This window comes from Micromys minutus (genome assembly GCF_963924665.1).
Source record: "Micromys minutus genome assembly, chromosome: 11".
Taxonomy (NCBI): Eukaryota; Metazoa; Chordata; class Mammalia; order Rodentia; family Muridae; genus Micromys; species Micromys minutus.
Window position 1 is genome coordinate 54,021,434 of NC_137980.1, and position 27,077 is coordinate 54,048,510.

The following is a 27,077-nucleotide window of genomic DNA, read 5'->3' on the forward strand; positions in this document are numbered from 1 at the left end:
GTTCTATGTTAAGAAAAGATGGTCTCAGGATTAGGTATTAGGCCAGGTCCTGCCTAGTATTTCTGTTTCTAAGATGTCCTATTATCCGCTGCTCCTGAAGAAGACAGAACTAACTTTTATTGATGCCAAGGAGAACCCTATGGTTCCATTTACTTGTTGTGTGGTCTTGGGCAAATGTGTGGCCCTCTCCATTTCTCCTATATAAGAGGTATGAAGAGCAAGTGACTTTGGGGACCTGCTGCGCCCCCTCCTTTAAGGTTGTGGTTCTAAAGTCCTCTCTCACTTAAAAACAATTAAATAAATAAATAAATAACCTTATAGGGATCGAGGGAAGAACTAAGAATCCAGGTTTGGGAGGTGGTCTGGACACAGGAGTGGAGGACCCCAGGGGTCCACTTGTGACAGGGGAAAGAGACCAGCTGAGGTAGATTGTGTTAGAGAAAGGAACCAAAAAATAGTTCCAAGAAGATGGGGCCTTCTCCAACTCTGATTCTTCTGCCCTGGAGAAGCAAAAATACAGGCCAATAACAAGAGGCCTCACGCCAGGAAGGATGGGGTCCTGAGCTCAGGGGTGGGGGTGGGGGTAATACTAGGGTAGATGAGCTCTGTCCAGATGGACAAGGGTAGGGAGCTCTGACCATGACCTTCCCTGGCCCAGATCCTCTCCTGGCAGTGACCTAGATCTAGTCTCATTCTAGAGACTAGAGTGACAACCATGGCCATGGCTTCCCAGCAGCCTCAAGCCATGGCCAGCTCTGCCCACCCTGGTTCCTTGTCTGCCCTGGCCCCCTGCAGCAACCAGTCAGGGGATTAGGAACCTTTCCCTCTAGGCTGCTGGAGAATGAGGGCATCCTCAGGGCGATTCCTGGACCCAGGGGTGTGAAATAACTTGCCACGGGGAGCCCAGATGTCACCTCATTGATGTGTGGATGGGTGTATAGCTCTTGTCGGGGTGCCACACGCAGAGGAAGAGTGTCGGCTAAACAATGGGATGACAGTTCCCGGCACCATGAGCCCTGCAGAAATAGGGGCCTTGGGTCTGGGGCCCATCCTCAACATTCTGTCTTACAGAGTATGACACGTGTGGAATTAGTCTCCAGAGCTAGCTCTGGGTAGAGGGGAAAGAGAGTGGATGGCTCCCTCAGAGCAGGCCTGGGTCAGGATAGAGCTACCTGTCACTCTGGAGGCAGGAGAAAAAAAGCATTCTGCATTGGCAGATGTAGATACTGGTGGTGCCAGGCACCATGGCACCTGTCCTGGGTATGATGTCTGTGCATGTGTGCCCTCTCAGCCTCATTGAGACTGAGTGTGGAACATTCCCTGCATCTTCAGCAAATTAACCATTGCCACATCAGCACTGATGGGGCCCTGTAAGAGAAGCTGCCACTCTGAGCCTCAGTTTTCTATCTGTAACCCCAAAAACTGCTGAGCCAGGGAGGGCTAAAATACTTATTTGCATAGTCTAGGATTCTCACGGGCTGCCATGCTTCCAGCCCCATCTGCACTTGTCCCTAAGGTCCCAGGCTGTCCCCTTCCAGTGAGCTCCCCTCACCTGGTATAGAAGAGTGACAAGGGACCCTAGGTCCTGCCTAGAGCTCCATCTTCTGTTTCACAAAACTTCCCAACTCCTCAGTCTCAGCACCCTGCATCCCAGTTCAGACTGGCAGTCCCAGGCAGGGACACAGCCCAGGATGAGTGCTTCTTTGTGCGACCTAGGATGTCTGGACCATGGGAATGGGTCTGGGGCCTTGGAAGATTTGAGGCAAAGCAAGTCTCCCAAGTATTGCTCCAGAGAACCTCACTGCAGGGTGGCTGGAAGCCAAAATATATGTCACGTCCCCAGAGCTTTTTTTTTTTTTTTTTTTTCAGCTGAGAACCACTTGGCAGCAGAAATGTCTCAAGGGTCCTGAGGACAGTTTCGTTTTAGAGAAGATAGGGCTGGGGACGAAGAAGGAGATCTAGAACTCCCATAAGTCCTGGCAGCCTAGAACCAGAGCACCCATTCTAGGACATCCCAAGTTATTCATGTTTCCCCTTCCCCCGGACCACCCACAATAGGAGCTAGAATTTCCCACATCAGAGCATCAGAGCTCCAGGTCCTTGATTCTTATAAAAGATCAGCAGCTCCATAGGACATGTTATCAAGAGGTATTCTAGAACCTACATGTCTCCCCAACAGGTCCTCTCTATAGTTGAGCTAGACAGAATGTCCCTGTACATTTTGGCTGCTGTGCTTAAGATCTTCACCTAGAGGGCACATCCCATATGCGCATCTAGAACAAATGGCACCTTGTGACCTAGAGGAGCCTAGACTTCATCCATAACAGAGCTCCTCCCAAGTGCACCTCTCAAGCAGAGGCACCCCACTCTACACTTGTACCCCTTCATACTGCTTCAGCCCTCACTCCTCAGGGTTCTTTATCCTGCCAACACCCGCACTCTCAGATGCCCTCCCCCCTCTGCTTTAACTTTCCTCCTGTCCAACTCCCCTTCCTATAGGAACTGTGCCAAACCTACACCCCCTACAGCCTTCTCCATCCTTCTCACAGAGATCCCCTCCCACCACTCAGCAGCCCTTTCCCCCACACTCCCTGAGGGGTGCTTGGGCCCCAGGCAGTGCCTTCTCTCTTGTAGACCCACCAGAGATGATGTGGATGAATCTAGGCCAGGGAGAGTTAAGACCCCCATGCCAAGCATTATATGCCATCCCCAAGAGAGTGTGGCAGTCCATGAAGGGTAGCACCAGTTGACGCCCTGTGCCCTGGTCCAGGGGAACTTAGAGAATGGGCCACAGGACTTAAAATGAGGCCTAGGGCCTCCACCGGGTTGTCCTCTCCTTTAAGGGATCCTAATGGTGGGGCCATTCTTGGATCCAAAGATCTACTCCCTCTTAGCCTGGTGGCCCTGAAAAAATCCAGACTCAACACTCTGGTCAGTGTGGGGTCAGCCAAGCCTGTCCCTTTTGGGAAGCAGGCTGTGCCTACACTGTGGTCTCATACTCCAGTAGCTCCTGGGAGGTGCCTGTGCTCCGGTACTGCAACCGGGGTGTGGCTGGTGACGAATACTCCAGGGCCAGAATGGTCTTCCGGAGCCGGCGGTCAATAAAATGGGCATCCCATGCTGGGTACTTTTTCCGAGGCAAGTCAATCCGAATGACAGGCCCCTCTGTCCGCAAGGGGCGAGCCACTGGTGTGGGAGGCAAGCCGGGTCTCACCTGGAAGACAGGTGGCGTAGGGGTCCCGGCTCGCTCGCCTCCCATAGGAGCCCCATCACGCTCAGCGCCTGTAGTCCTCGGCAGAGACCTTGGCGGACTTGTGATGGCATCGGCTGGAGGGCCACAAGGTCCTGGGGCTTCGGGGAAGATGCAGCCAGGTGCCTGGGGACCCAGCATGGGGCCATTGGGGTGCAGAAGACAGTAATAGACACACATGAAGAATATGCCCAACGCAAAGCTGGAGGCCACCACGCAGACCAGAATGAGTGAGTAGAAGTCAGTGGAGAAGTTGCGGCTGGAGTACCAGAAGCCAGTGAGTGCTGCGTTTTCTAGCAGCACGATGCAGTAGTAGAGGGTCACTCGATGGCGGCTGCGGCCCTCCTTGACGTTGAACCAGCAGAAGATATAGATGATACCCACCACCATATTGTAGATGATCTCCTCCCACTTGGACATACAGAAGTCTGTCTCACCCTGGATAACCCAGAAGGTCATGATGCACCAGTGGGCTACAATGAAAATGCCAAAGTAGAGCTTGTAGACACTGGCAAAGAGGGCAAAAGCCAGGGTTCGGGCCGCAATGGTGAACAGGTGCCACAGCACTTGGACCACAGCACCCTTGTAGGACAGAGGCCGCTTGTCATCTCTTGAGTCTCTCAACACCTTCTGGTAGGATGCCAGTGTCCAGGCCAGGGACACAAGGGAGGCAGAGATGGAGAGAGCTGTGGAGACAGGGTAAGGGTGGGGTGGGCTGGATTAGGGGTGGGTCCAGGTTGGGGTCTGGAGAGGAGGGAGGTGCTGGGTCAGGACCTGGGTTCTGAGCAGGTGTGAGGAAGGTCTGGTTGGGGAGGGGTTCTTCAAAGGTAAGGATATGGGGGTGGGGGTATGGGCTGGATACTTTTATGGGTGTGGGAGCATAAAGGGAAATAGATTTGGTGTGCTTTTGATCTTCATGGGCATCAAGTCTAGGGTTCAAGTATGGGGTGTAGACAGGATTCAGGGGTCTCTGTGGAGGGTGGGAAATTAGGGTCCAGGACTCTGGGAGTAGAAGAGGAGGTCAAGAAGGGATCATTAGGTCACAGAGGAGTCAGGACACCATTAGAAGATAGGGTATGGAAGGACAAGCTAGGCAGAACTAAGGAGGGACATCCCACACGGGACCCTGCATTCTGGACTGGAGAGAGAGCCGGAGGTATGTCTGAGGGGCCTGGGAGCTAGAGGTGGAGTCTTGAGACACTGAGAATGGAGCGCGCAGGTGGGAAGACCATGAAGTGCATTAGAGATGGGTGATGTGGCTTTTCTGTGACACTGTCTGCCTTGGACTGGTGTGTTGGCATGAACGGGACCCAGTACAAGAGAGGAGACCAGGACATCCAGTTGACGGGACAGGTAGATAGATTCTCTGGAAATGGATGGTGATTGAACAGGTCTGTAAAGCAAGGGGTCCCCAGAGGGTGCAGGCTGGGACTCGGTTTGTAGAACATAGCCAGTAGAGGGCGCTCTCAGAGGTTTTGTTGGAGAGAGTGAAGGGCAGAGGCAAGATAGTCTGCCCTGACAACAGGGAAGAGAAAGAGTCCAGGGTGTCTGAGGGGTGGTGTCAGAATGGAAGAGACAGGTGAGGGGTGGGGGGTATGGAGAGTCCTAGAGGGTGGTGTGGACAGTGTGGTTCCCTAAGCTCTGGACAAGCAACTCTGCCTTGGGGGTCGGGAGCAGGGTATCCCCAGGGTGGTGGGTGAGGCTCACCGGTCAGCAGTTCCGGCTCTCGGCCTCGGTGGACCAGCAGGCTGAGCTGCAGCACGAGCTGCGGGGCGCTGCGCAGGAAGGTCTCCAGCAGACGCAGCATGCTCACGTCCGCGCTCTCGAACAGCATCCGCCAGTAGAAGTGGCGCCGCAGCCGCTCCCCACGCCAGCGGCTCTGCAGCCCCAGGTACAGGGCGCGCAGGTACCTGCAGGAGAGGTGGTACTCAGGCCTAGGCTCCTCCAGCTTCAGCTTCGTGTTTTAGATGAAGGAACTGGGAGTCAGAGACCATAGCATTTGCCCAAGGTCACACAGCGGAGCCAGAACTCAATTCCAGGTATTGACCACATCGCTTCTTACTGGAAACATTGGAGAGATTTGTTCATGGGTTTCCTGTATGGATCACAGCTGGTGCCAGGCCCGAGTCCTGACCCTTGCCTCAGGGAAGCTGCTCACCCAACAAACTCCATAGTTGTTTGGCACAAGCCACGGACACCTAACGGTCCTCCTCACCACCCGGCTTTTACACTTCTGTTGTTCCTCTTACCCGGAACACCCCTCCCTGGGGAAGTCTTGTTCGTGTTTTAAATATCAGGCTTCCACTGACCATGTGCGGGAGTTAGGAGCCTCCCTCAAGCCTAGCCCTGCTCCCACCTGCTTCTGCTACAGCTTTGCCTCGGCGGGTTGAACTTTCTGGCTAGGCACACATGTCCCCCAGCTGTGAGCTCCAGGCCAGTGTCAACAATCACCTGCTAAGTACAGCACACTGGACTCTTACCACATAGTAGGTCCTCAATCCACCCGTTCACATGGATAAATAGATACATAGTTGTAAGTTTGTTGACTTTAATGGCTCCAACAACCTTGGAGCGGAAAGGGAAAGATAGACTCCACTCCGATCTTACATCTCTTGAGCCCCATTCCTTCTTAAGTGACAGAGAGGATGGATGGTAAAGAGCTGTACCCACGTGATTTGAGGAACTGAGGCTAATCTCCCCCTGTGACCATAGAGCTTGTCCCTCCCCGGACCTTGAAAAACTTTGATGCATACAGCAGGTTAGCTCTTTGTCCAAACCCCAGAGGAATTCTTCTCTAAAAGTGGCCTCCCCAGAAACCAGATGGAGAGTTTCCAACACAGATCCAGTGACCTATTGCCTGAATTTCAAACTGAAGCACTACAGATGGGAATGTTCTGGAGTCTCTAGGACACTGGAACCAGGGGCTCTATGCATGCTGTGTTGACAGCCTAGGGAAGGAGCCATGGTGCTCCCGATGACATGGGCCTCCAGATGACAATAAGAGGGGTGAGCTTGGTGGCTCTGAGTCCTCTGAGCTAGTCTCCCAACCCTGGGCTCTGTTCCCCAAACTGTGGCCAAGAAGATGCAACTCGGGGTCCTCTTGGCCCCAATTGATGCTAGTGACACATCCCCAATATGACAGCCGGAAGCCAGGAGGGGAAGGGGTGGTTCCTTTGGCTGCTGATAGACCCCGGGACTGGGCTGAGTTTCTTCTGACGAGTGGTGGTAAGTCACCTCCCTATGTCATTCATTTTCCTGAGTGCCCCCCCCCCAGGATTCCTACAGCCAGCATCATTCAGTATATAGCAGGTGCGCTCCATCTAGCTCCGTATTAGGCTTGTGTCCCTACATATCTGACCCTTATATGACAGCGAGATGAAAAACTTTGTCAAGGAAGAGGGGCAGTCAAGGGACGGTTTCCTGCAAGAAGTAGTTTCTCTCTCAGCTCATCCTTTTCTTCTTCCTTTTCTGACAGTACCTGTGGTAGCCCAGGCTGGCCTAGAATTAAGTAGCTAAGGATGTCTTTGAACTTCCCAGTCCTCTTGCCTCCACCTTCTGAGCGCTGGCATTACAGGTATGGGACACCATGCAAATTTCTTGTTTGTTTGTTTGTTTGTTTGTTTGTTTTTAAGGTAGATTCTTGTGTAACCTAGACTGACCTCAAACTCCTTACTTAGCTTAGGTCTTGAATTCCTAATCCTTCTGCTTCCAGTGCCTACCTCCCTTCCTATAGGCATCACCATGCCTGGCTTTGGTTTCAGTTTTAAGGACACAAAGTCTATAATCCCAACACTTTGGAGGTTAAGTCTGGAGGGCCACAAGTTCAAGGCCAGTGTGGGCTGTGAAAAGAGATTTTGTCTGGGGAAAAAAAAAGTCAAATAAAATACAATAAAACACTAGTAGTGGGGGAAGCTGGAGAGACAGCTCATTGGTTATAAGCACTGGCTTCTTTTCCAAATGACCTGGGTTCTATCCCCAGCACCCACATGGCAGCTCACAACTGTCTGTGCCTTCATTTTCAGGGGATCAAATGCTTTCTTTTATGGGCACTGCACTCTCATGGGGGACAAACATACTTGCAGATAATACAATACACCCATGTAGATAAAATGCAGATAAGTAAATCACACACAGACACACGCACACACACACACACTTGAGGATAGCGAGAGAGGTGGTCATTCGGGAGAATGGGCAGATACAAAGTATAGAAGCCACGAGAGCCCGTGCCCTTTCAGGGGAACAAATAGGCTGATGTTTGCTGGGTGGGCTTAGACAGGAGGCTTCCAATGAGACAGGGGCCCAGGAAGGTCAGAATTTTCATAGTTCATCACATTGTGGAAGTTCATCCAATTCTGCCACCAGTTCCGGGCTGCAGGTCTACTCGGTAGTGGAGGACATGTTTAGAATGCACAGGCCCTGTGTTCCATCCCTGAAAAAAGAGAATCTAGACTGGAGAGTATAGGTTCAATTTTAATCTGAATCTCAGAACTGGAGGTGATAAGATCAGCTCTGAGGGCTGACTTGGAGGAAAGCCAAGGAGAGTCTGGGGCTGGTCCTCCAGGCTAGCAGTGCACCAGAGGGGGAGAGAACAGACCAGGAAGTGGACAGTGGTGAGGGCTAAGGTGTGTGTGGGGGGGGTCCCAGGGATTCTGGAGGCCCCAGAACACAGATCTTCCTTCTAGGCCTCCACTTCTCCTGCCCTGCTCGGTCCTGTGGCTCTGACTTTGAATAGGAAGGAGAGGCCAGCTGGTCCACCGTGCAGGGGCCTGGGGAGCAGGGGAAAAGCAATACCCTGGAAGTTTCTCTGAATCTAGAAGACCATCTGTTTCCACCCAGGTTAGGATGAGGGAGGTGCCAGCCCCGCCAGCATCCGTCACCACCTGGCAGGCCTCCTGCTACCTCCCCGCCCACTCCTCCTCTCCTCTGCCAGCTTTCAGCGAGCAGCAGACAAAGGGCTCACATCGTCCAGGCCTGGGATGGGGAGGGGTGAAAAGGAGGCTTCTGCCACCTGTCTATAGCTTGGAGGTGTAAGAGTATCATAGAAACCACACCGCAGCCTAGGGACAAAGGGCCTAGCAGTTTTCAACCCAGCGTCACTGTTGTCCTTTTGGCAACGGGACCAAAGCTGTAGTTGTTCCTTCCTGCCAGCAATAACTACTCATTGCCAGGGGCCTGTGAGATGTTCATGGCTTAGGGGAGTGTTTGGGGCTTGTGGGGAAAATTGGCTTTAAAACATGGAGAAAACCTGATAAATTGAAATTAATAAATGTTTAGTTAAATGTCTGCGAAACAGAACAAGATGTCAGCTAGTCATTTGCAATTTTGCTTTTATTTGGTTATATATAATTTACATTTGATGTGGCTGTATTTTAATATGGTTGATAGATGTAAGCCACCAAGGTCTTAAAACTATACTGTCTAGGACATGCATCCTTATTTCCCTGGCTTCTGTTTCCCATCCTCTGGAACAGGGCTGGGTACCCTATGTGTGCCACAGTCACCAGAATGATGATCCCAAAGGCAAGATGGCAGTATACCAGCTGAGTGGGTTTGTGCCTCAGCCCTGCCCTGGACCCTGCTTTGTGGCCTTGGGTCATTTCAGCTTTCCTGAACCTTATTTTTTTCTTCATCATTGTAAGTATCAAGTGATAAAGAGTTAACAGTAATTTACAAACTGTAGAGGGATGTGGGCATAGCATTGGTGGAGAGAAGAGACACATATATTGGGTGGGGGTCTCCGGCTCTTTGTGGCCACTGAGTGACTGCTCTTGAAACCTCCTCCAGGAATCCCACTGCACTCTACACCCTGCTCCGTTCGAAAGTTGAAAGCAGCAGATATCACCATGGATGGGGCTGATAACACCCACCATGGGGCTGATAACACCACCGTCTCAAGGCAAGGAAACCAGATTTGTTCTTCCTCCAAAACACATCCAGTGGCATTCTAAATCACCTCTCAGGCGGGTGCCACCAATTGGCACAATGCCTGTCATCTCTTGCCAGGACCACATCAGCCTTCCCTTCTCAGTGGGTCTCATCCATCCAATTCTGCCCCCTACAGTTCATTCTCCATATACCAACCAGCAGGGAATTCTTAAAGGCCTACAGATCTATCTGGTCACCCACTTTCTGAAAGCCTTACACAGGCCTCTTATCACACTTGGAACGAAACCCAAGTTTCTCCCCTCAGCTTGCAGGCTCCCAACCATCTGTCTTGCTTACTCTCTCACTGTGTCTCAAACCACTGTCTGCTTGTTCTCCACACCCCAGATGCAGCAGGAGTTCCCTGCCAGACTCGCTCCAAACTCAGGACTTCTGCACTTGCTGGGTGCTCAAGCCTGGAACACCCTTGCCCAGATCCTGCTCTGCCTAGCTCCTCATCAGCTCCCTAACACATTCTTAGAGGAGGCCACCCAGCCCACATGGGCACCACCCACCTCCAAGGTTCATTCTAGTCCATCGTATTCCTGCCTTCCTTCTGGTCCTCCAGCCTTCATCTCCTGAGTGCTGGCATTGCAGGTGTGAGACACCACATCCTGTTTCCGAAGCGCTGGGATCAATCCCAGGATCAATCCCACAATCCTCTGTGGATGCCGTGCAGCACTCTGATGGCTGAGGTCCTTCCTCAGCCCCTAGACTATTTCTTTCGGTTCTGTTCCTGGTGCTCTATGAGGCAGGGGTCTCATTTGTAACGGTCACCAGAGTGTCTTCTGCTTTGGCACAGGTGGAAGGCAGGTATACATGTTGAATGAACTGATAAACGAGTCTTGTGTGTGTGTCTTTCCTGGTCTTAGCAGGCCCTGGGCTTCTCTGTCTCCGTGTGCACAAAGCCAAAACACCTCCCAGAATTCCACTCTTTATTCATCTGTTGTTCTTCCTCCAGAAAATCTTCCCTGATGACCCTTTGGCCTGAGCAGGCTAAAGCTAGCCAGGCTCCTCTATGATTGTCAAATGTCAGTGGTCTGAAGCCCAGAATGAGCAGGCACTGCAGTCAGTGCCCTTAACCTACAGGCCACCGTATGTTGTGTCCTCACTTTACTGAGGTGTGGCAACATCTATTGGGATTAGATTTCTGGTTTCTAGTCTTCTTCTTCTTCTTCTTCTTCTTCTTCTTCTTCTTCTTCTTCTTCTTCTTCTTCTTCTTCTTCTTCTTCTTCTTCTTCTTCTTCTTCTTCATCTCCTTCTCCTTCTCCCTCTCCTCCTCCTCCCCTTCTTCTTCTTCCTTTCCTCTTCTTTTCCTCCTCCTTCTTTCTCTTCTTCTTTTTGAGATAGGATCTTTATTGCTACATAGCTTTGGCTGGCCTGGAATTTTCTAAATAATCCAGGATTGCTCCTGCTTTATCTTCCCAAGAATTAGGATTGCAGATGTGAGTCCTCTTGTGTCATTTCTGACTTCCCCTCTCTAAACCAAACAAGATATTATTGCATTTCCTGTTTAGTGTGTGTGGGGGGCACATGTGTGCCTTGTATGGAGGTTGGGGGACATCCTGTGGAGTCAGCTCTTTCATTTGAGACCCAGGGATCAAAATCTAGCGGTCAGGCCTGCCTAGCTCCTCATCAGCTCCCTAACACATTCTTAGAGGAGGCCACCCAGCCCACATGGGCACCACCCACCTCCAAGGTTCATTCTAGTCCATCGTATTCCTGCCTTCCTTCTGGTCCTCCAGCCTTCATCTCCTGAGTGCTGGCATTGCAGGTGTGAGACACCACATCCTGTTTCCGAAGTGCTGGGATCAATCCCACAATCCTCTGTGGATGCCGTGCAGCACTCTGATGGCTGAGGTAGTAAGTGTCTGCCTTCTGAGCCATCTTGCCAGTCTCGTGCTAAGAGAAGCAGCATGCTCTAGAAGAGAACGCTGAGGAACCAGTAAACATAAACAGGTGGGGCTAGGAGCACAAAAGGCCTGGCCTGAGAAGTGGAGCCCATGGCTCCCTCCAGACCCTATGACCCGTGAGCGTGCTGTAGGGTCAGTAAGTGGACAGAATTCACTCTTCTTCCTTTATCAGGTCACTCCTGGGACCCAGCATCTTCCAGAGCCCAAGGGATTTGCTTTAATGGAGAGAAGGAGGTGGGTCGCTGTTCCTGAGAAACTTCTGAGTTCAGCCCCCACCTCCACCCCCTGCTTACCCATCTCTCCCCTGTGAGGTGAAATTCCTGTCACTGGCTTTTGTCTCCATTCAGACAGTCAAATGCGGCCTCAGACCCCAGATCATTGTCTGTTGGTGGTGTCTCCCCTTGAACACTGGTCATGTCTATCAATCCCTTTACCGTGGTCAGTCCATCTGGGAGCCTCTTAGTGGGATGCTGCACCGTCACACCGGTCCATGCTGTGCCACCCTGTTCTTCAGATACTACATTCAAAGGACAGTCTGACCTGCGCTCTGGGGCCAGCCTGTCAGTGAACACAGTGGTTTTCTTCTTCTTCTTCTTCTTCTTCTTCTTCTTCTTCTTCTTCTTCTTCTTCTTCTTCTTCTTCTTCTTCTTCTTCTTCTTCTTCTTCTTCTTCTTCTTCTTCTTCTTCTTCTTCTTCTTCTTCTTCTTCTTCTTCTTCTTCTTCTTCTTCTTCTTCTTCTTCTTCTTCTTCTTCTTCTTCTTCTTCTTCTTCTTCTTCTTCTTCTTCTTCTTCTTCTTCTTCTTCTTCTTCTTCTTCTTCTTCTTCTTGTGGGTGTCTCTGCCTGGGGCTTCCAGTCCTTCACTGACTGGTCCATCTGCTGGCCTGCTGCTCAGCTCGTGGCTTGGCGCGACTGCCCGTTTTCCAGCCATTCTCTCCTGCTTGATTCTTCTTCTTCCTGACTCTGGGTTCTTCTCTTGTCTGTCTGCGTCTCTCACATCCTCAGCTCCTCCATCTGTCGGTCTCCGTTCTGAGTCTGTGTTCTCGCCCCTCCCCACTCCCCCTCAGGACTCTGGGCCAAAACCACAACAGCTTCCAGACACCCCCCCACCTCTGCTTGCTCCAACCCCAATGCAGCCTGCAGGCCTGCTAAACACCCTTTCGTCCAAGATGGGCCCCGCCCATCCAGACACATAAGCAAAGCATCTGAAGGAGTTGTTTGCTCAGAGGCTTTGTCAGGAAAGAAGTTTGGTACTTTTTAGCTAGGCACAATCATATTTGCCTGTAAGCCTGTTCATGGGAAGCTGAAGCAAGAGGATTGCTGGTCTGAGGCTGGCCTAGGTTATACAAAGTGAGACCCTATCTCAAAACTACAAGAAGAGTAAGCTGAGGCAGAAGAATTTCTGTGACTCCAACACCAGCCTATGCTATGAAATAACTTCCAAGTCAGTCTGTGCTACAGAGTGAGGCTATTTCAAAACAAAAGAAAGTTGGCTTTCCCTCTGAAGCTGCCCCTAAGAACAGAGAGCCAGAGAAGATCTGCTAGGTGAGCTCAGTGGGCAGTTTATTTTCTGGAAGGTCTCTGCCCACTGCAGAAAGTAGCTGCCATTCATCCAATATATTCTGTTTTGTACCTTGCTAAAATCTTTACTGCAGCCACGTGACATCTGTGGATGGGAGCCCATCTTCTGATGAGGAGACTGAATGTCATCAAAGGAAAGGTTCATGTGATGTGTGGGGTGGGTGTTGGAGTTTGAGCCCAGGCCCTGTAATGTGCTCTGTCATGAACTATCTTCTTAGCCCCACTTGACATTTATTTCCCAAACACTTCTGAGTACCTACTATGTGCCAAAAACTATGGTAACACAAGGGTGGTCAGGAGAGATCCAACCCATTTGTAGGAACTATTTTTAATAATGAAGGCCTGGGCACTAATTAAGTCATTGTGTAAGTGGGAAAGGAAAACGTGTTCCATGGGCTCCAGCCATGGCCCAGACAAGGTCTTCTGCTGAAGCACAGAGAGTACCAGTGGGAGTGGAGAAGGTTCTACAGCCAGGAAAGATTCTCTGGGAGTTGGAATGCTGAGCAGTCTGAAGTAGGTGCAGGAGCTGAGCAGGTGGAAAGGGGAGGAGGGAGATTTTGGAAGAGGAAGCAGCCTGAGCGAAGGTCTTTGTCTCATAACCCAGGAAGGTTTTAAAGAGGGCAGTCACTTTAGGGGGAACCGTTAGCTGCAGAGAACCCACTACATGGTGACAAGAGGGTGGGTTAGTTCTCAGGTCAGGGAAAAGGACGGACTTTTATCGAAAATGGAGAGTTCTCAGACGTTTGGAGGAAGGGCTCAGCCCAACTCCAACATCTGGAAAGCGATGAAGCTGTGTCTCAAGACACAGAGACAACCCTCATTTCACCAGTGAGTGGATCAAGCTGAGCAAAGGAGCCCAGACCCCCACCTGTGGGCTTTGCTGAATAGCCCAGGAAGAATGGCCTCAATATCCCCTCCTCTTGGTTTATGCCTCAATTCTGAGCACCCCTGCAAGGATGCAGGAATAGCCCTTCCCGGGGTTGGCAGCCAACAGAATCCTAAATGTCAGTAAAGAATGTGATTTTACACGTTTGGCTCCCATTTCGTGTGGTGCTGGAGCCAGGCTGTCTCCCTTCTCCTTCACAGCTCCTGAAGAGTCACAGCCCCTCGTCTTTGCTGGCACCAGGCCAAACACTTCCGGCCACTGATTGTAGGCCTTAGCTACAAACCTATGACTGCCTCCCATCCCACCTTCTCTCACCAGCTCTCAGCCAGCGTCCATATTCCTGCTCAGTAGAAAAAAAAGAAAAGCTGTTCTGGGGCAACATTTTTGGGTCCAGGCTTCTCACGGCTCTCCTTTCTCTGGGCCTCAACTTTGCCAGCTATGTTATGGGTTGGTGATGGGCAAGAGAGACGAAAGCTCTGAGCCCTGTGCTCTGAAGGTTCTGAAGGTCCTTTATTTGCTCTCCCCAAAACCCCATGTCCCATCCTGTACCCTGCCTCTGGGTGGAGCTAAGATGTCAAGAGACAGTGGGGAGGGGCCTTGATTCCAACCTCCTGGTGATGTTTGAAGGTATCTGGAAACCGGTGCAGACAGAAAGAATCACATTGGGCTGTTAGTGGTTGCAAAGAAATCCCAGAAGTAGATGTGGAGTTTCTAATGCCAGTTCTCTGGGGACTGAGCTGATTTCAATGGGGGTGGCTCTGGGGAGCCTATCTGAAGAGGCAGTCTGATCCAGCTCTAACCATCCACATCCTGGGAGAAAATACAACTCAATGATAGAGGCTTCGTTTTGTTTTCCCTTCTAACTTTTTCAAGCCCAGTCAGAAATTAGGATATTCATTCAAAAAGGAAAGCCCCAAGTTGGGAATGATGGTGACGAGTTAATGAGATGTCACAGGTATTAAAAAGAAAACCCTTCTGTGTTCTTATGAGTTTCTACGCACCGCATGCTTGGCAGTGAAGAACACTTGTTGCTCTTGCAAAGAACCTGGCCTTGGTTCCCCGCACCTAGACGGCTCACAGCCATCTATACCTCCAGTTCCAGGGTACCTGGTGCTCTCTCTTCTGACCTCTACAGGAACCAGGCACACACGTGGTGCATAAACATACATGCATGCAAAACACTCTTATACATTGAAAAACAAACCCAACAAACCAAGCCAGGCTTTGTAGAACACACGTGTAAGCACATAGGGATAGCAAACTGGGAACCTAAGACAGGCTGATCCCTGGAAGCTCCCTAGCCAGCTAGTCTAAATCTCTTGGTGAGGTTCCAGGTCAATGAGAGATCCCTGTCTCCAACAAGAGGCGGGAGACACCTGAGGCATGACCCTGGAGAGTGTCCTCTGACCCATATACACATGCACACACATGCACATACGCACCTGCACGTGGCACACATATATACCTCCAGGCAAAACACTCATACACATAAAAAATAAATGTAAAGAAATTAAGTTCACTTAAAAACACGTTCATCCATCCCTCTGTGCCCATTCCAAGGGCTCAATAGCTGTTGGGGGCTGGGGGCTGCCACAGTAGACTGTGCAGATCCAGACCCCTGCTGATCCCACAGAGTCAGCAGATAGTAGTGAGCTCTTCAAACCAGGTTCACCAGGAATCAATGACATTGCACTGTGAAGTTCATCAGCCTAGTCATCCTGCTCCTGTGTATGTTTGGAATTTAACATGCTAAGAAGTAAAATGCTGCTTTAAAAAACAGGAGATGCCAGGGGTGTTGCTCAGGGCACGGCACTTGCATGACCCGTGTGAGGCACTGGGTTTGACCCCAGCACCACAAGAAACAGGGGAACTAAAATAAAACATCCAATACATAAAATGAAAGCAACAGAGAGTAGGTGAGACTATGGGGGACAGACACATCCCAGACTGGGTCTCCCCAAATGTCACCAATCTACGGTCTGCAAAGTGACAGTCCAGCACCATGGAGCTTGGTAGTACAGGACCCCAAGTCAGGACTGTGAATTTAAACCATAAGGGTGTTAAGAGTCATCTCATGCGTCCTTTAAAACGAAGCAAAAGGAAGTCCCAGCTTACAGCATCTTTAGCCACCTCCTCTACACCCCCTGCTGGTGGGTGTTTGTCCCTTGAGAGAGCTGTGAGGTCTTCTTGCTTTTATACAAAAGACCCCACCCCCTTTCACTTCAGCTCCTCGGTGTGCACACTACACTGGAGCCACAGAACAAGTGTCTTCCTTGGTGGGACTCAGTAGATGAGGGTCACTGAGAATTAGGACCCCTGGGGCTCCTTTCCAACCCCTTTCCCTTAAGCAATAGGATGTTAGCCTATAAGGGCAGTAACACTCAGTGCTTTCTAAGGATGCGCTTTGTGACAAGCTCTAACATCTCTAAGGAACCCCAGGGGCTGAGCCATCGTCTCTCTTCCATCTTCTAGACAGCCTCTGGCTGATGAAGACACTGCCAGGACCACACAGCTCCAAAGTGATGAGATCCTAACCTGCCCAGGATCCAGAGTGTTCCAAACTCCTTTGTTCTCTTTCCCAAGCCCTGGGAAAACTCAGGCCCAAACCTTCCGGCCCTCACCTAAACTTTACAGACAGGAAATACTCTCCCAGGACTCCGATCTCAAAGGTTCTATTCAATTCACATCAACATTATTAAGCACCCACTTCACACAAGGAATTTTACTTCTCTGTCCTAAGTCAGCTATGCCTTTTTCCTCTGTGGAACTGGACTCTGGTTTTCACGTTGAACCTTACCTTCGGCCACTGGCAGCTGGAGGCTGAGGCTGGAGTCTTAGCAAACCTCACTGCGGCGCCCAAGCTGCAGGCTTTTGCACTGCCCCAGCTCTGATATCACAGCCATGAAGCCAAATCCCATTCCAGCAGGCTCCCCATCCAAGAGCTGGCTGGGTGCGAGGCCACCAAAGGTAACAAGGACACAGCCAGGCCTCCCCAGGCTTGTGATCTGTGGGAAAAGCAGCCAGATGGGCTGACAGGAATGAGTGACGAGCCCGGGGCACAGCTGAGGAAGAGCCTGGGATGTTAGCAGCAGGTACTTTATTTTACGTGAAAATAAAACATTTAGATGCTTTTCCCCTTTCTCATTGATCAGTCTATAAGAAAACACTTAACCCAGCTAGGGGATGGGTCAGTGTGTAAAGCACTTGTGCAAGAGTAGAGACTAGCATTTGAATCCCCAGAACCCATGTAAAGTGTGTGTGTGTGTGTGTGTGTGTGGTGCAGGTGTATGTGTGTGTGTGTGTGTGTGTGTGTTTGGTGCAGGTGTGTGTGTGTGTGTGTGTGTGTGTGTGTGTGGTGCAGGTGTGTGTGTGTGTGGTACAGGTGTTTGTGTGTGGTGCAGGTGTGTGTGTGTGTGTGTGTGTGTGTGTGCCTGTAATCCCAGCACTCCTTTTCCTTTGGTGAAATGGGAAGCAGAAACAAGAGAATCCCCAGCCAGCCTGGTGTGCACACATGCAAAGCAGCAAGAAACCCTGTCTCAAAGTGTAAGGCTAGGACTGACTGCCCAAGGTTGCCTTTGACCACTACACATGCCCATAGCATATCCCCTCTTACACTCACATGTGAAGGCACAAACACACACTCATACACACACACACACAAAAAATGAATACATATATTCAAGGCTGGAAAGATGGCTCAGTGGTTAAAGGCACTCGCTTCTCTTACTGAGGATCTGAGTCTGGTTCCCAGCACCCATATCACACAGCTCTCAACTGCCTGTCACGTAAGCCAGGGTCAAGTGACCTCCAGACTAGCTTCTGCAGGCAACTGCACTCACACGCACATCCTCCACATGTATACACATAGCTGAAAACTGTTTACAAAAGCATGCGCTCAGTCAGCAGAAGGTTAAATGGTTTAGAACTCACGCAGGTGGGCTTGGGAGGCTTGGCCATGCGGTTTTCAGCCCTGGCTTTGGTGTCACCTGGGAACCTGGTCCTGCCTGTGACTCAGCTTCACGTCTGTAATGCTAGCTAACATGGAGCACTGAGATGGGCTGAGTAATGCTTGCCATGTTCTATGTATTCAGTCAGTATGCCTGCACACACGATTACTATACCTACACACAGGGACTGCTATCCCTTCCTCAAAGATGAGAAGGAACCACGGTTTAGAGAGGTCAAGCGCTCATTGAAAACCGTGTAGGTGGAGGGACAGGGTTCTGGTTGCGCAGGTCCTTGCTCTTCATCCTGTCTGTCACAGAGGAAATGATGTGGTTTAACTCTTAATAAACGATACTCTAATTTTTAGTAATATTCAAGTTTTTAAAGATAGGGTCTCACCATGTAACCTTAGCTGATTCTGTGTAAACCAGGTTGGCCTCGAACCCGTCTCCCAAGTGTTGGAATTACAGAGGCAGGTGCCACCACACCCATCAAAATGAATGTAATCAGTTATGTCCGGAAGTAAAATCTTCGGATAATGCGAGAAACACCTAATTATGGGCTGCAGATATGGCTCAGGCCACGGAGTGCTGGCCTCCGTGGACTAAGTCCTTGACTCCACCCGTCCCCAGCACCACATAAATCAGGGTGCAGTGACATGCCTGGCAACCCTAGCTCTGAGGGAGTTAGAAGTTCAAGATCACCTGAGGCACGTCATTAACCATCAATAAGACCCTGCCTCAAAACATGAACACAAAATCTAATTGACAAGTGGAAGTCTCCCTTAAGCACACCCCTTCTCAATGAGACGCTTTGGGGTGGCTGGAATGCATAACTCTTCCATAAACAAAACTGCCAAGAAAATTTCACCTTAGGAAAATATAAAGATGATTTTTCCTGGTTGAATAAGCAAAAGATGGTGGTGCTGGGTTTGTTCAGGGAAAGTTTTCAGAAAGAGGCAACATGGAAGTGTAGCCTTCAAAGGTTACGCAGGGTTTCCATTGTTGCAACAGAACACCATAGCTAAAGAGTTGGGGAGGAGAGGGTTTACTCAGCTTATACGTTTATATTCATGTTCCACATCACCAAAGGAAGTCAGGACGGGAACTCAAACAGGGCAAGGACCTGGAGCCAGAAGCTGATGCAGAGGCCATGGAGGGATGCTGTTCACTGGCTTGCTCAGCCTGCTTTCTTAAAGAACCCAGGTCTACCAGCCCAGGGATGGCTCCACCCACAATAGGCTGGGCCCTCCCACCCTTGATCATTGTTAAGAAAATGCCTTCCAGCTGGATCTTAGGGAGGCATTTTCTCAGTTGAGGCTCCTTCCTCTCTGATGACTCTAGCTTGTGTTAAGTTGTCGCCAAACAGCCAGGACAAAGGGCCAGTGTAGGTTCCCTGGTGAGTGAGAGAGTGATGGAGGAAGCAGGCCCTTGGCAGCAGTGGAGGAGAGAGGGGAGCCAGGGGCACCCTGGGAATGTCAGATCCGTGACTCCCAATTGCCTCTGGTTGTGGTCAGGGTGGGTGGGGGAGGGGCGTGGCAGAGGAGGCCCAGAGCATTTCCAGGTGCAAGAATTTGAACACCTTCACAAAGGCAGGGCGTCCAATGGAAAGGCCAGAGTAGGTCTCTAACTGCCTCCTCTCCCCACAGACCTTTGCCCCAGCTGCTGGGGTTCAAAGCCATTCCCCTCCCCCAGCCCTTCCTCCCCCTGGCTCCCCAGGGTTTCTCGCCTGTGTGGTCTTTATAGATCAGAGGACAAGGCATAAGTGCTGCCTCTATGTTTGTTAGGAGTGGCTCTGGTGGGCTGTGGCTGCCCAGACTACAGGGAAAGGAGAGAGGAATGCAGAATGCATTGGGGAGGGGTCTCCTTGGAGGAGGGTGGGGAGGCCACATGAAACAACTCTGCCAAGTCAGCACAGGAAGGAACATTTGTGAAGGGGCTGTAGCCAAGTCCAAGCAGTTGTAAACATGTTTCAGATGTGGGTGTGATGAGTCAAAGTCCTAGACTCATAACCAACACAAGAGAAATGGCTACCCGGGTTGAAATGATGGAGTGAGGATAGACACACACACACACACACACACACACACACACACGTACACACGCACATGCACGTGACAACAGCAAGGGTCAATTACAATCAGCTGCTTCTGTGTTCTAGGCAAGGTGCCGAACACAATACTTATATTGTTTAGCTCACAACAACCCCCCAAGCCATATGATGATGATGCTGTTACCAAGACACAGGTTAAGTTGTGATCTTTGTCCAAAGTGACAGAAAGTGGAAGATGCAAGGGTATTGCTGATTCTAGAGAGAGGGTTGTGGGCACTACCCACATGCCCCTCACTGACTAGCCCAGCATCACCCATGTGCTGCCTCTGTAGTGAGGCTGTCCTCCCAGATCCTCTACTCCGCTACTCACTAGCCCCTTGCTCTGTCTCAGCTTTGTACGTATGTGCGCATGTGCAGGTGTGCACACGGAGGCCACCGAAGGGTACCAGGTGTCCTGCTGATTCCCTTGAGATGTGGTCTTTTACTGAATGTGTGCTGAGACTATTATCCAACAAGTCCCAGCCATCCTCCTGTCTCCATCCCTCCTCCAGCACTTGGGTTACAGGCACATGTGGCTTTTTCTGTGGGTACCAGGTACCTGAGCTCAGCTCCTCATGCCTGTGCAACTTGGGCTTTTCCCCGCTGAACCATCCACCCGGCCCCTACTTCATCCTGTCACATAGCGTACTACCCTGTGACCCACGGTGGTTCACGCTGCCATCTTAATCACATCTTTAACCCTTGGCACTTAGAACAGTTCCAGGTATAAAGCAGGTGCTCCGTGAGTATCTGCAGAACAGGTAACTGCAGATTAAATCCATGAGTGCCACTGTGGCTCACAGCCCCTTTCATTATTGGCTACTATTCGCAGAACAATGGCAGTGCTAACTGATGCTTCCTGTTCTTCTTTCTGAATTACATTTAAATTCATTTACTTTGCGTGCACCTGCGTAGGGGTGACATATGTGTGCCACGGCTGACATGCGAAACTCGCAGGTTCCCTCTTTCTACCAGAGTCCCTTGGGTTGATCTCAGGTTATCAGGCTCGTGGCATTCTCCTTTACCTGCCTGCCAAGACGTTCTACTTGCCCGGCACCAGGTTTTGAATATTTAAATGATAGGAGCAGTCCTTGCTAAGTCCTTGGTATGTGCTGCCTCATTAAACCCCAAACAACACAAGAAGCAGATAGGTGCAGTTATGGTCTCTCCTTTGGAAGGCACGGGGACTAGGTGGCTTGTAGGATCTGAACGGAAACCCCGAATGAAGAGTTCATGCTCTTCACATTCTTCCAGAGCTTGATTTCTCAGCTGCACTGACTCACTGCAGAAGTTCTCTGGAGTGTAGGACTTGCTGGCACACCCAGGCAGCAACAGTACAGCTGGGCTTAGTGAGCTGTGAGAGGGAGGCCCCAGAAGCTCACTGCCACCTCCTCCTCCCCACCTCAGGGTGCTCAGACTCTGACAGCTGGGGAGGAATCGCACGCCAGGTCTCCTCACACTAATTGGCTTAGGAAGCCATGCTTATCTGGGCAAAGCTGGGGCCCATGAGTTCAAGATTAGGGAGAGCAGGATTCATGGCTTACTGCTTTGCTGCCCACAGGGTCAGAGGAGGCAGAGTTGGGACTTTAATTGGCTTAACAGCCCTCGGTGGCTTAACGGTGGATAAGGACAGGCTGGTGTCCGGGCCACAGCCAGATTCATGCCCCACCAAAGGATCTGTTTGCTGCTCTTCCAGGGACTCAGTCTGTTACTGCTTCAAGGCATTTTTCTAGGATTCCCCGATACACCAAATATGCCACGTCAGGGATGGAGCTGAGTTTGAAGACTAGACAAAGCTGGGTAGGAGCCTCCTCTCCCCCCACCTACTTCTGTAACCTCAGTCAAGTTCCTTGACCCCTCTGAGCTTTGCTTCCTTGTCTGATGAATGAATGTATCACTAACCACTGAGGGAAGGTTTTAATTCAAGATGCCTAAAAGCTCTGCCACAGCCCTTGCTACAACATAGCAGGTGTGCAGTGTCTATGAGCTCCTTCCTTTGATTTTATGTTTTGACTACAGGACCTTAAATCTCTTGTGAAGTATTTGCCTGAGGTTATATAAAGAACACCCAGCTCCAGTGTTTCCTTTGGCTGATGCTATTTTTTTTAAGTTGTCTGTGAGTGTGTGGTTAAGTGTGCATGTGTGTGCCACCGCACAGAAGTAAGAGAGCGACTTGTCAGGGTCAGTCTCTCCTACCACATGGGTCCTGGAGAGTGAACTCAGGTTGTCAGGCAGGCTTGGTGGCAGGTACATTTACCTAACAGAGCCATCTTATTTGCCCTCACCGACACTATTTTATAAAAATCTTAGTTCTTGATTTTTTCCAATTTCCCATTGCTGTTGAAAAATCAAGACCCGGCAATCTTGGACCCATGATTCCTCATGACATCATTAGAGACTGACCAGGTGGTATCTTTATCTTGTTTATGACACTTGTACTCCGTAACACACACACCCTTGTCTGACATTTCATGCACCCTTGTCTTTGTGACCCTCTCCTGGCTTTTGAAGGCACTGCACAAGCCTGAAAAGTTGAAATTATCTTTAGGAGTGACATTTAGAACTGGGGTGTGGGATCAAGAAGAGAATAGTCAGCATACTCTCGAGTGTCACCCTGGAGGGTTCGGTTTTCTGTGGTTGGCCCAGCTTCACTGCTCAGAACACCTTCTGGAACACCTCATGTGGTAAGCCAACTTGTTTTGCCTACACCACTTAATTTCTAGGCAATGCACAGCTTCTCTCTACTTCCCCTGAATGTTCCTATTTATTCAGGCCCCTGGCAGTTTAAGAATGCAAAGCGTGTGGGACAAGGGCCCACAGTATTCGGTGATGGCAGACCCAAAGCCAGAACTGTAGTCTGGGTAATGTGGCCTGCTGTGCACGCCTCATTCCCCATAGCCATATATATCTAAGAGATCTCTCCTCATTGACTGCAGGGTCTGGATTTACTGAACAGTCGAGCTGGCACGAATTGCTTTCTAGCTCTCTGTAGACCCCAGCCTTATTCGTGGAACAAAGTACCCATCAGGTGACCAACTCATTTCAGAACCTGTCCAAGGGCAGGCGTATTATGAGGCAGAGGATACAGTACTACAACCTACTCATAGAAAGGGTGTTGGGGGAGGACCCCAAATTGACCTTGATGACCTGAAGCTGTTTGGGCAGCAGGTGGTCACATGGAACTGTACTACGTCATTATGGATGAGAATGATTTCACATCCAATTATGGCATTTCACACACAGGGAAACTGAGGCTCCGAAATGGAAAGGGCCTGGTCCAAGGTGACTCTCAAACCAAGATGAAAATGTAAGTCCTCTGAAAGTACACCCTCCCCAGACCCAGCATTTTCCCACAGTACCGTTTCCTCGTTGTTACCAACAGGCTTCCACTGCCTCCCCCTCTTCACATTCTTATCTCTACGCAACAGAAGCCGGACTTCCTGTCATCATGCAATCTCACAATCTCAGACTCATAATTCCTCAAGCTTTGGGGAACACTTTGGTGGCAGAACTGCAAGGTGGATAAATTGAACTTGGGTTTTGAAGATACAGAATCTTGAGTTCCAAAGCTCCCAGTTGATCACTAGGTGACCTTGGGCAAGGGTGCCCCCCTCTCTCAGCCTCCCTTCCCTTGTCTGCCAAGTGAAAAGTATAATACTAACCACAAGACAGAATTATTAAGAGAAGACACAGGAGAGAATGAAGGTTAAAAAGGGCAACCAACCAGTAGGCTTGGCAGAAACTGAGCGCTTAATAAAATAATTGCAATAGCATTGTAAATTAGGGTTCGAGTGCCTAAGAAAATGTTTTTTTTTAATGCCATCAAGAGAAAGAATTAAAAAACTAGGAGCATGCAAACCCTAAAATCTAAGGTTTTTACAGGCCTGATACTATTACAGTCAATTTCTTTCCCCCCCACTCCCCACCCCAGAGAGATTCTGAGTTTAAAAAATATTATACAAACAGCTTCACCAGGTTAGGCTCCCCCAGGTTAGGGTCCCCAAGTTAGGGTCCCTAGCCTAGGCTCCTCTACTCTTATTTGATTGTTCTCCCTTCTAAGCCACCCCAGCCCAACTCTTGATTTTCCAGTATAGAACAGTGGAGATGTGGACAGAGTTCTTTTACATTCAGAACCATGGAGTTCAGTGGGCCCTCAGACATTCTCAGCCACTCTCCCACTATATCCATCTATGGTCAGTCCTTCCCCTACTGGAGGGAAACTCAGTTTCTGTTCAAGAAAGATTACTATTAGCTTCCCGTATGTGGGTTCTGAATGGGGAGGAGGGTAGCCTGCGAGTTGTGGGGCAACTGGCCCACTTTAGGCTAAAGGGGGGAGATGAAGCTTTGGCTACCCAGAATAGGAAGTTACCATTTCAGAATCTAAAAATAACTCACCATCTGTCCACTTGGGCACAGAATGATAAATGCAGATTAGTTCCTGGATGTAGACATGAATATTTTTGCGTGTCAAGCTAGTAATAATAAGAGCATGAATAGTGTTTCCCCTTCTCCCTACTCTGGGGCAGGAGAAGCAGAATGCATATCCTCTTGGCTGGTGAAAACGAGGAAGCTAAGGGAGAGAGAGAACCAACCACATAAGAGTGACACACATCATGTGAGCAGCTGGGCAAACACCAGGGGTCCAGTTTCCATACTCAGTTCAGAACAACGTCTTCTGACTTAGGCAGAGTACAAGAAAAACGCAACAGAGTAAATTTCTATATCTTCTCTATCTGAAGAGTGGCTTCCCCATCTTTACACAGCTCCGTTATAATCACGGTAATCCCCGACATTCCCAAAATATGTTCCACCCTCCAGAGTCCCCACACAGGCCTCTGCCTGATCATCCCAACAGGTTAAAAACGGTAAGTCAGCGAGACAGAAGAGTAGAGGTTCCCCTCATTTCCCAGGTGAGGAAACAGAGCTGGAGGGAGGAGGAGGTGTGCCTCAAGATCACACAGTAAGCAAACCCATTTTGTCACTGCAGAGTACAGACCAAGGAACTAGAGTAATTCTGATTTGAGAAGAGCTGTGGTTTAGAATTTCCCCCTCTTTCCAATTAACTCAGCACAGCAGGCACCCTACTTGCTGGCAAAGGATGAAGCCTGCAAGTGAACAGTTTGAATGAAGCCCCAATGTTGTCTTCCAGTCTGAGGACTAAGGGGCAGCCAGAAGCCATCTAGTGTCAGAGTCAAGATTCCAAATCTCCTTGGTCCCTTTTTGGGGTATGGGAGGGTACTGTGGAGCTCCTCGGGAAGTAGGAGCTAAGAGAGTACTGAACTGGGTTCACCTCAGGCCCCTTTTCTACAAAACCAGGAAGTTTGGGCGGGATAGTCATTTAGCTGCCTTTCCCAGGATGTTGGGGTGAGCTGCCATCCTGAACTGAGTACCTGTGGGTGATAGGGAGGACTTCCGAGTGGTTTCCTAAGTTGAGGCTTGGTACCTGGACTTGGAGGGAGGGTCAGGACTGGAAGGATCCCAGTGGTCCTGTTCCAAGTAACACTTGTCCCCATGTTCCCTGACTAGTCTTTGCTCACACACCATGCAGGATCTCTAACCTCATCTTGCCCCATTAGCCAGATCAAAGCTATGGATCTGGGGTCCAACAGAGTTTGGCAGAGGTAAGGAGCTGACTGAGAAGAAATCAGAGCTGCAATGGAGTGGATCTGGATGAGGGTCAGGAGAGGAGCAGGGCGGGCTAGAAAGGCCTGGGCATATCTGGGGCAGCATCCCACTCCCAGGACTCAAGCTTCCTTCACCTGCTCTTTTCCTACCTCCAGACCTGGCCGAGTTGCAGGAGGTGAACGAGGGTCTGCAGTAGCCAGACGCAGAGGCGGCAGCAGCGGCGGCGGTAGGTGCCGGCCGAGGATGGTGCGGGCCGGGGGACCAGCTCCGGGCTGCCTTCTTTGGTCCGGAAGGCGACAGCACTGTCCTTGGTGCTGATGGCGGCTCCGACTATGTCGCTGTCCTTGGTGCTGACGGCGGGTCCCGGGGTCCCTGCGGGCTCCGAGTAGTCGTAGACGAACCAGCGGAAGCTGAGCAGCTGCACGACCAGCGAGGGCAGCAGCACGAAGAGCAAGGTGAGGCCGAAGTAGGTGCTCTGACCCTGCAGGTAGTAGGAGGCCGCCAGCCACAGGTCGGTGGCGCCGTCGGAGAAGAACACGAGCAGCGCGCACAGCACCCAGCAGCAGTCCCGCAGCTCGTAGCGTGGCCCCGGGCACCCCGCCTCCACCGGTCCGGGGCCTGCGATCTCCACCGCAGTTTCCCCGCGCCCTCCCGCCCGGCACCGATCTGCTCCCGCCGGCCCCTCGGGCCCCGGCCCGGCCACGGCTGCCGCTCCATCCGACTTCGCGGCCATGTTGGCGGAGCAGGAGGCGGGGAGCGACTTCCGGGCGGCGGAGCGGGTGGGGTGCCGAGTGGGGAGGACCCTGCGCGGGCGGCTCCCGCCTCCCGCTCTTCCTCAGCCGCTCCTCTTCCTCCTCCCCTCTACTTCAATTATTCATTTTTGCCGGCGCCGCCCCGCCCGGGCTCCGGCCTGGATGTGGGCCGCCCCCTGGGAAGGGAGGGAGGGTGCCGGAGAGGGGAGAGCATCCCAGGTCACCCTCGCATGGCTTCCTCGGAGGTGTGGGGCCCAACCACATGCTTTCTGCCTCTGGCCTCCCCCTTTGATTGCCCCCGCCCTATCCTTTCCTTTTTCATTGATCTCCTGCGGTACCTCCGGTGATTTGGGTCTTTCAATGTCCCAAGAGGGTGGAAGTCTGAAAATAAAAGGACAGGGCTTGGGGCAGCTGCTTGGGCACCTGCCATAACCCGTTAGCAGTCACTCCTTCCAACGCCACTTCCTAGTTCCCCCCGGTGTTCACTTACTGTTTCATCCCCTCCCTTGATCTCAGAGATTTCTTTTCTCATTGTCTTTTTCAAGCTGAGAGACTGCAGTTCAGAGTTGCGGTCTCTAGCTCACCCTTCTTTCAGAAACCGCGTTCGTTCATCTCTGGCCACTAGCGCGATTAGGGAAGACAGAGGAAAAAGATGGGAGGGAACCCCTTGGGGAGGAAAGAGCAAGTGCAAACAGCTACTCCCACTACCCCCGGAGGCCACATTTTCTAGGATGTCCGGATGAAGGTGGGAGTGTAGAACTGGCGATTTCTGATGGATAGGACCCTGAAGGGCCAGAAGGTGGCAACGGGGGCACCTGCTGCAGAATGTCAGCTGAGGAGTTATGTGGCTAGGTCAGGATTTAGCAAGAAGACTTGGCAGCCGAAGTGGAACTGGGACCACAAAGGAGCAGCCTGGAACTGGAGAGGCCAGAGGGACGTTATAAACACAGTCCATGAGAGGAGGTAGGGGTCTCTCATGTGCCTGAGTACTCCCTCCCAACCACCCACCTTGGCTTGGACGGGATATTCTTAGACATTGGACAGTTTCTTTGTCATTATTCTAAGCAACGAGAAATCACTAATTATTTTAGTCTCACAACTTATGTGGTCT

At 50.8% G+C, this 27,077-nt stretch overlaps 1 protein-coding gene across 1 annotated transcript; it reads right to left on the bottom strand.

The window, feature by feature from the left end:
- Nucleotides 1–2,980: 2,980 nt before the first annotated feature.
- On the bottom strand, nucleotides 2,981–25,947 carry XKR7 (XK related 7; the record flags this gene model as incomplete). The annotated part of the gene is made up of 3 exons (XM_080925763.1): nucleotides 2,981–3,936; nucleotides 4,958–5,160; nucleotides 25,364–25,947. 3 exons carry the CDS (start codon nucleotides 25,945–25,947, stop codon nucleotides 2,981–2,983), a joined length of 1,743 nt encoding a protein of 580 aa, XP_080781889.1.
- Between the last annotated feature and the right edge of the window lie 1,130 nt (nucleotides 25,948–27,077).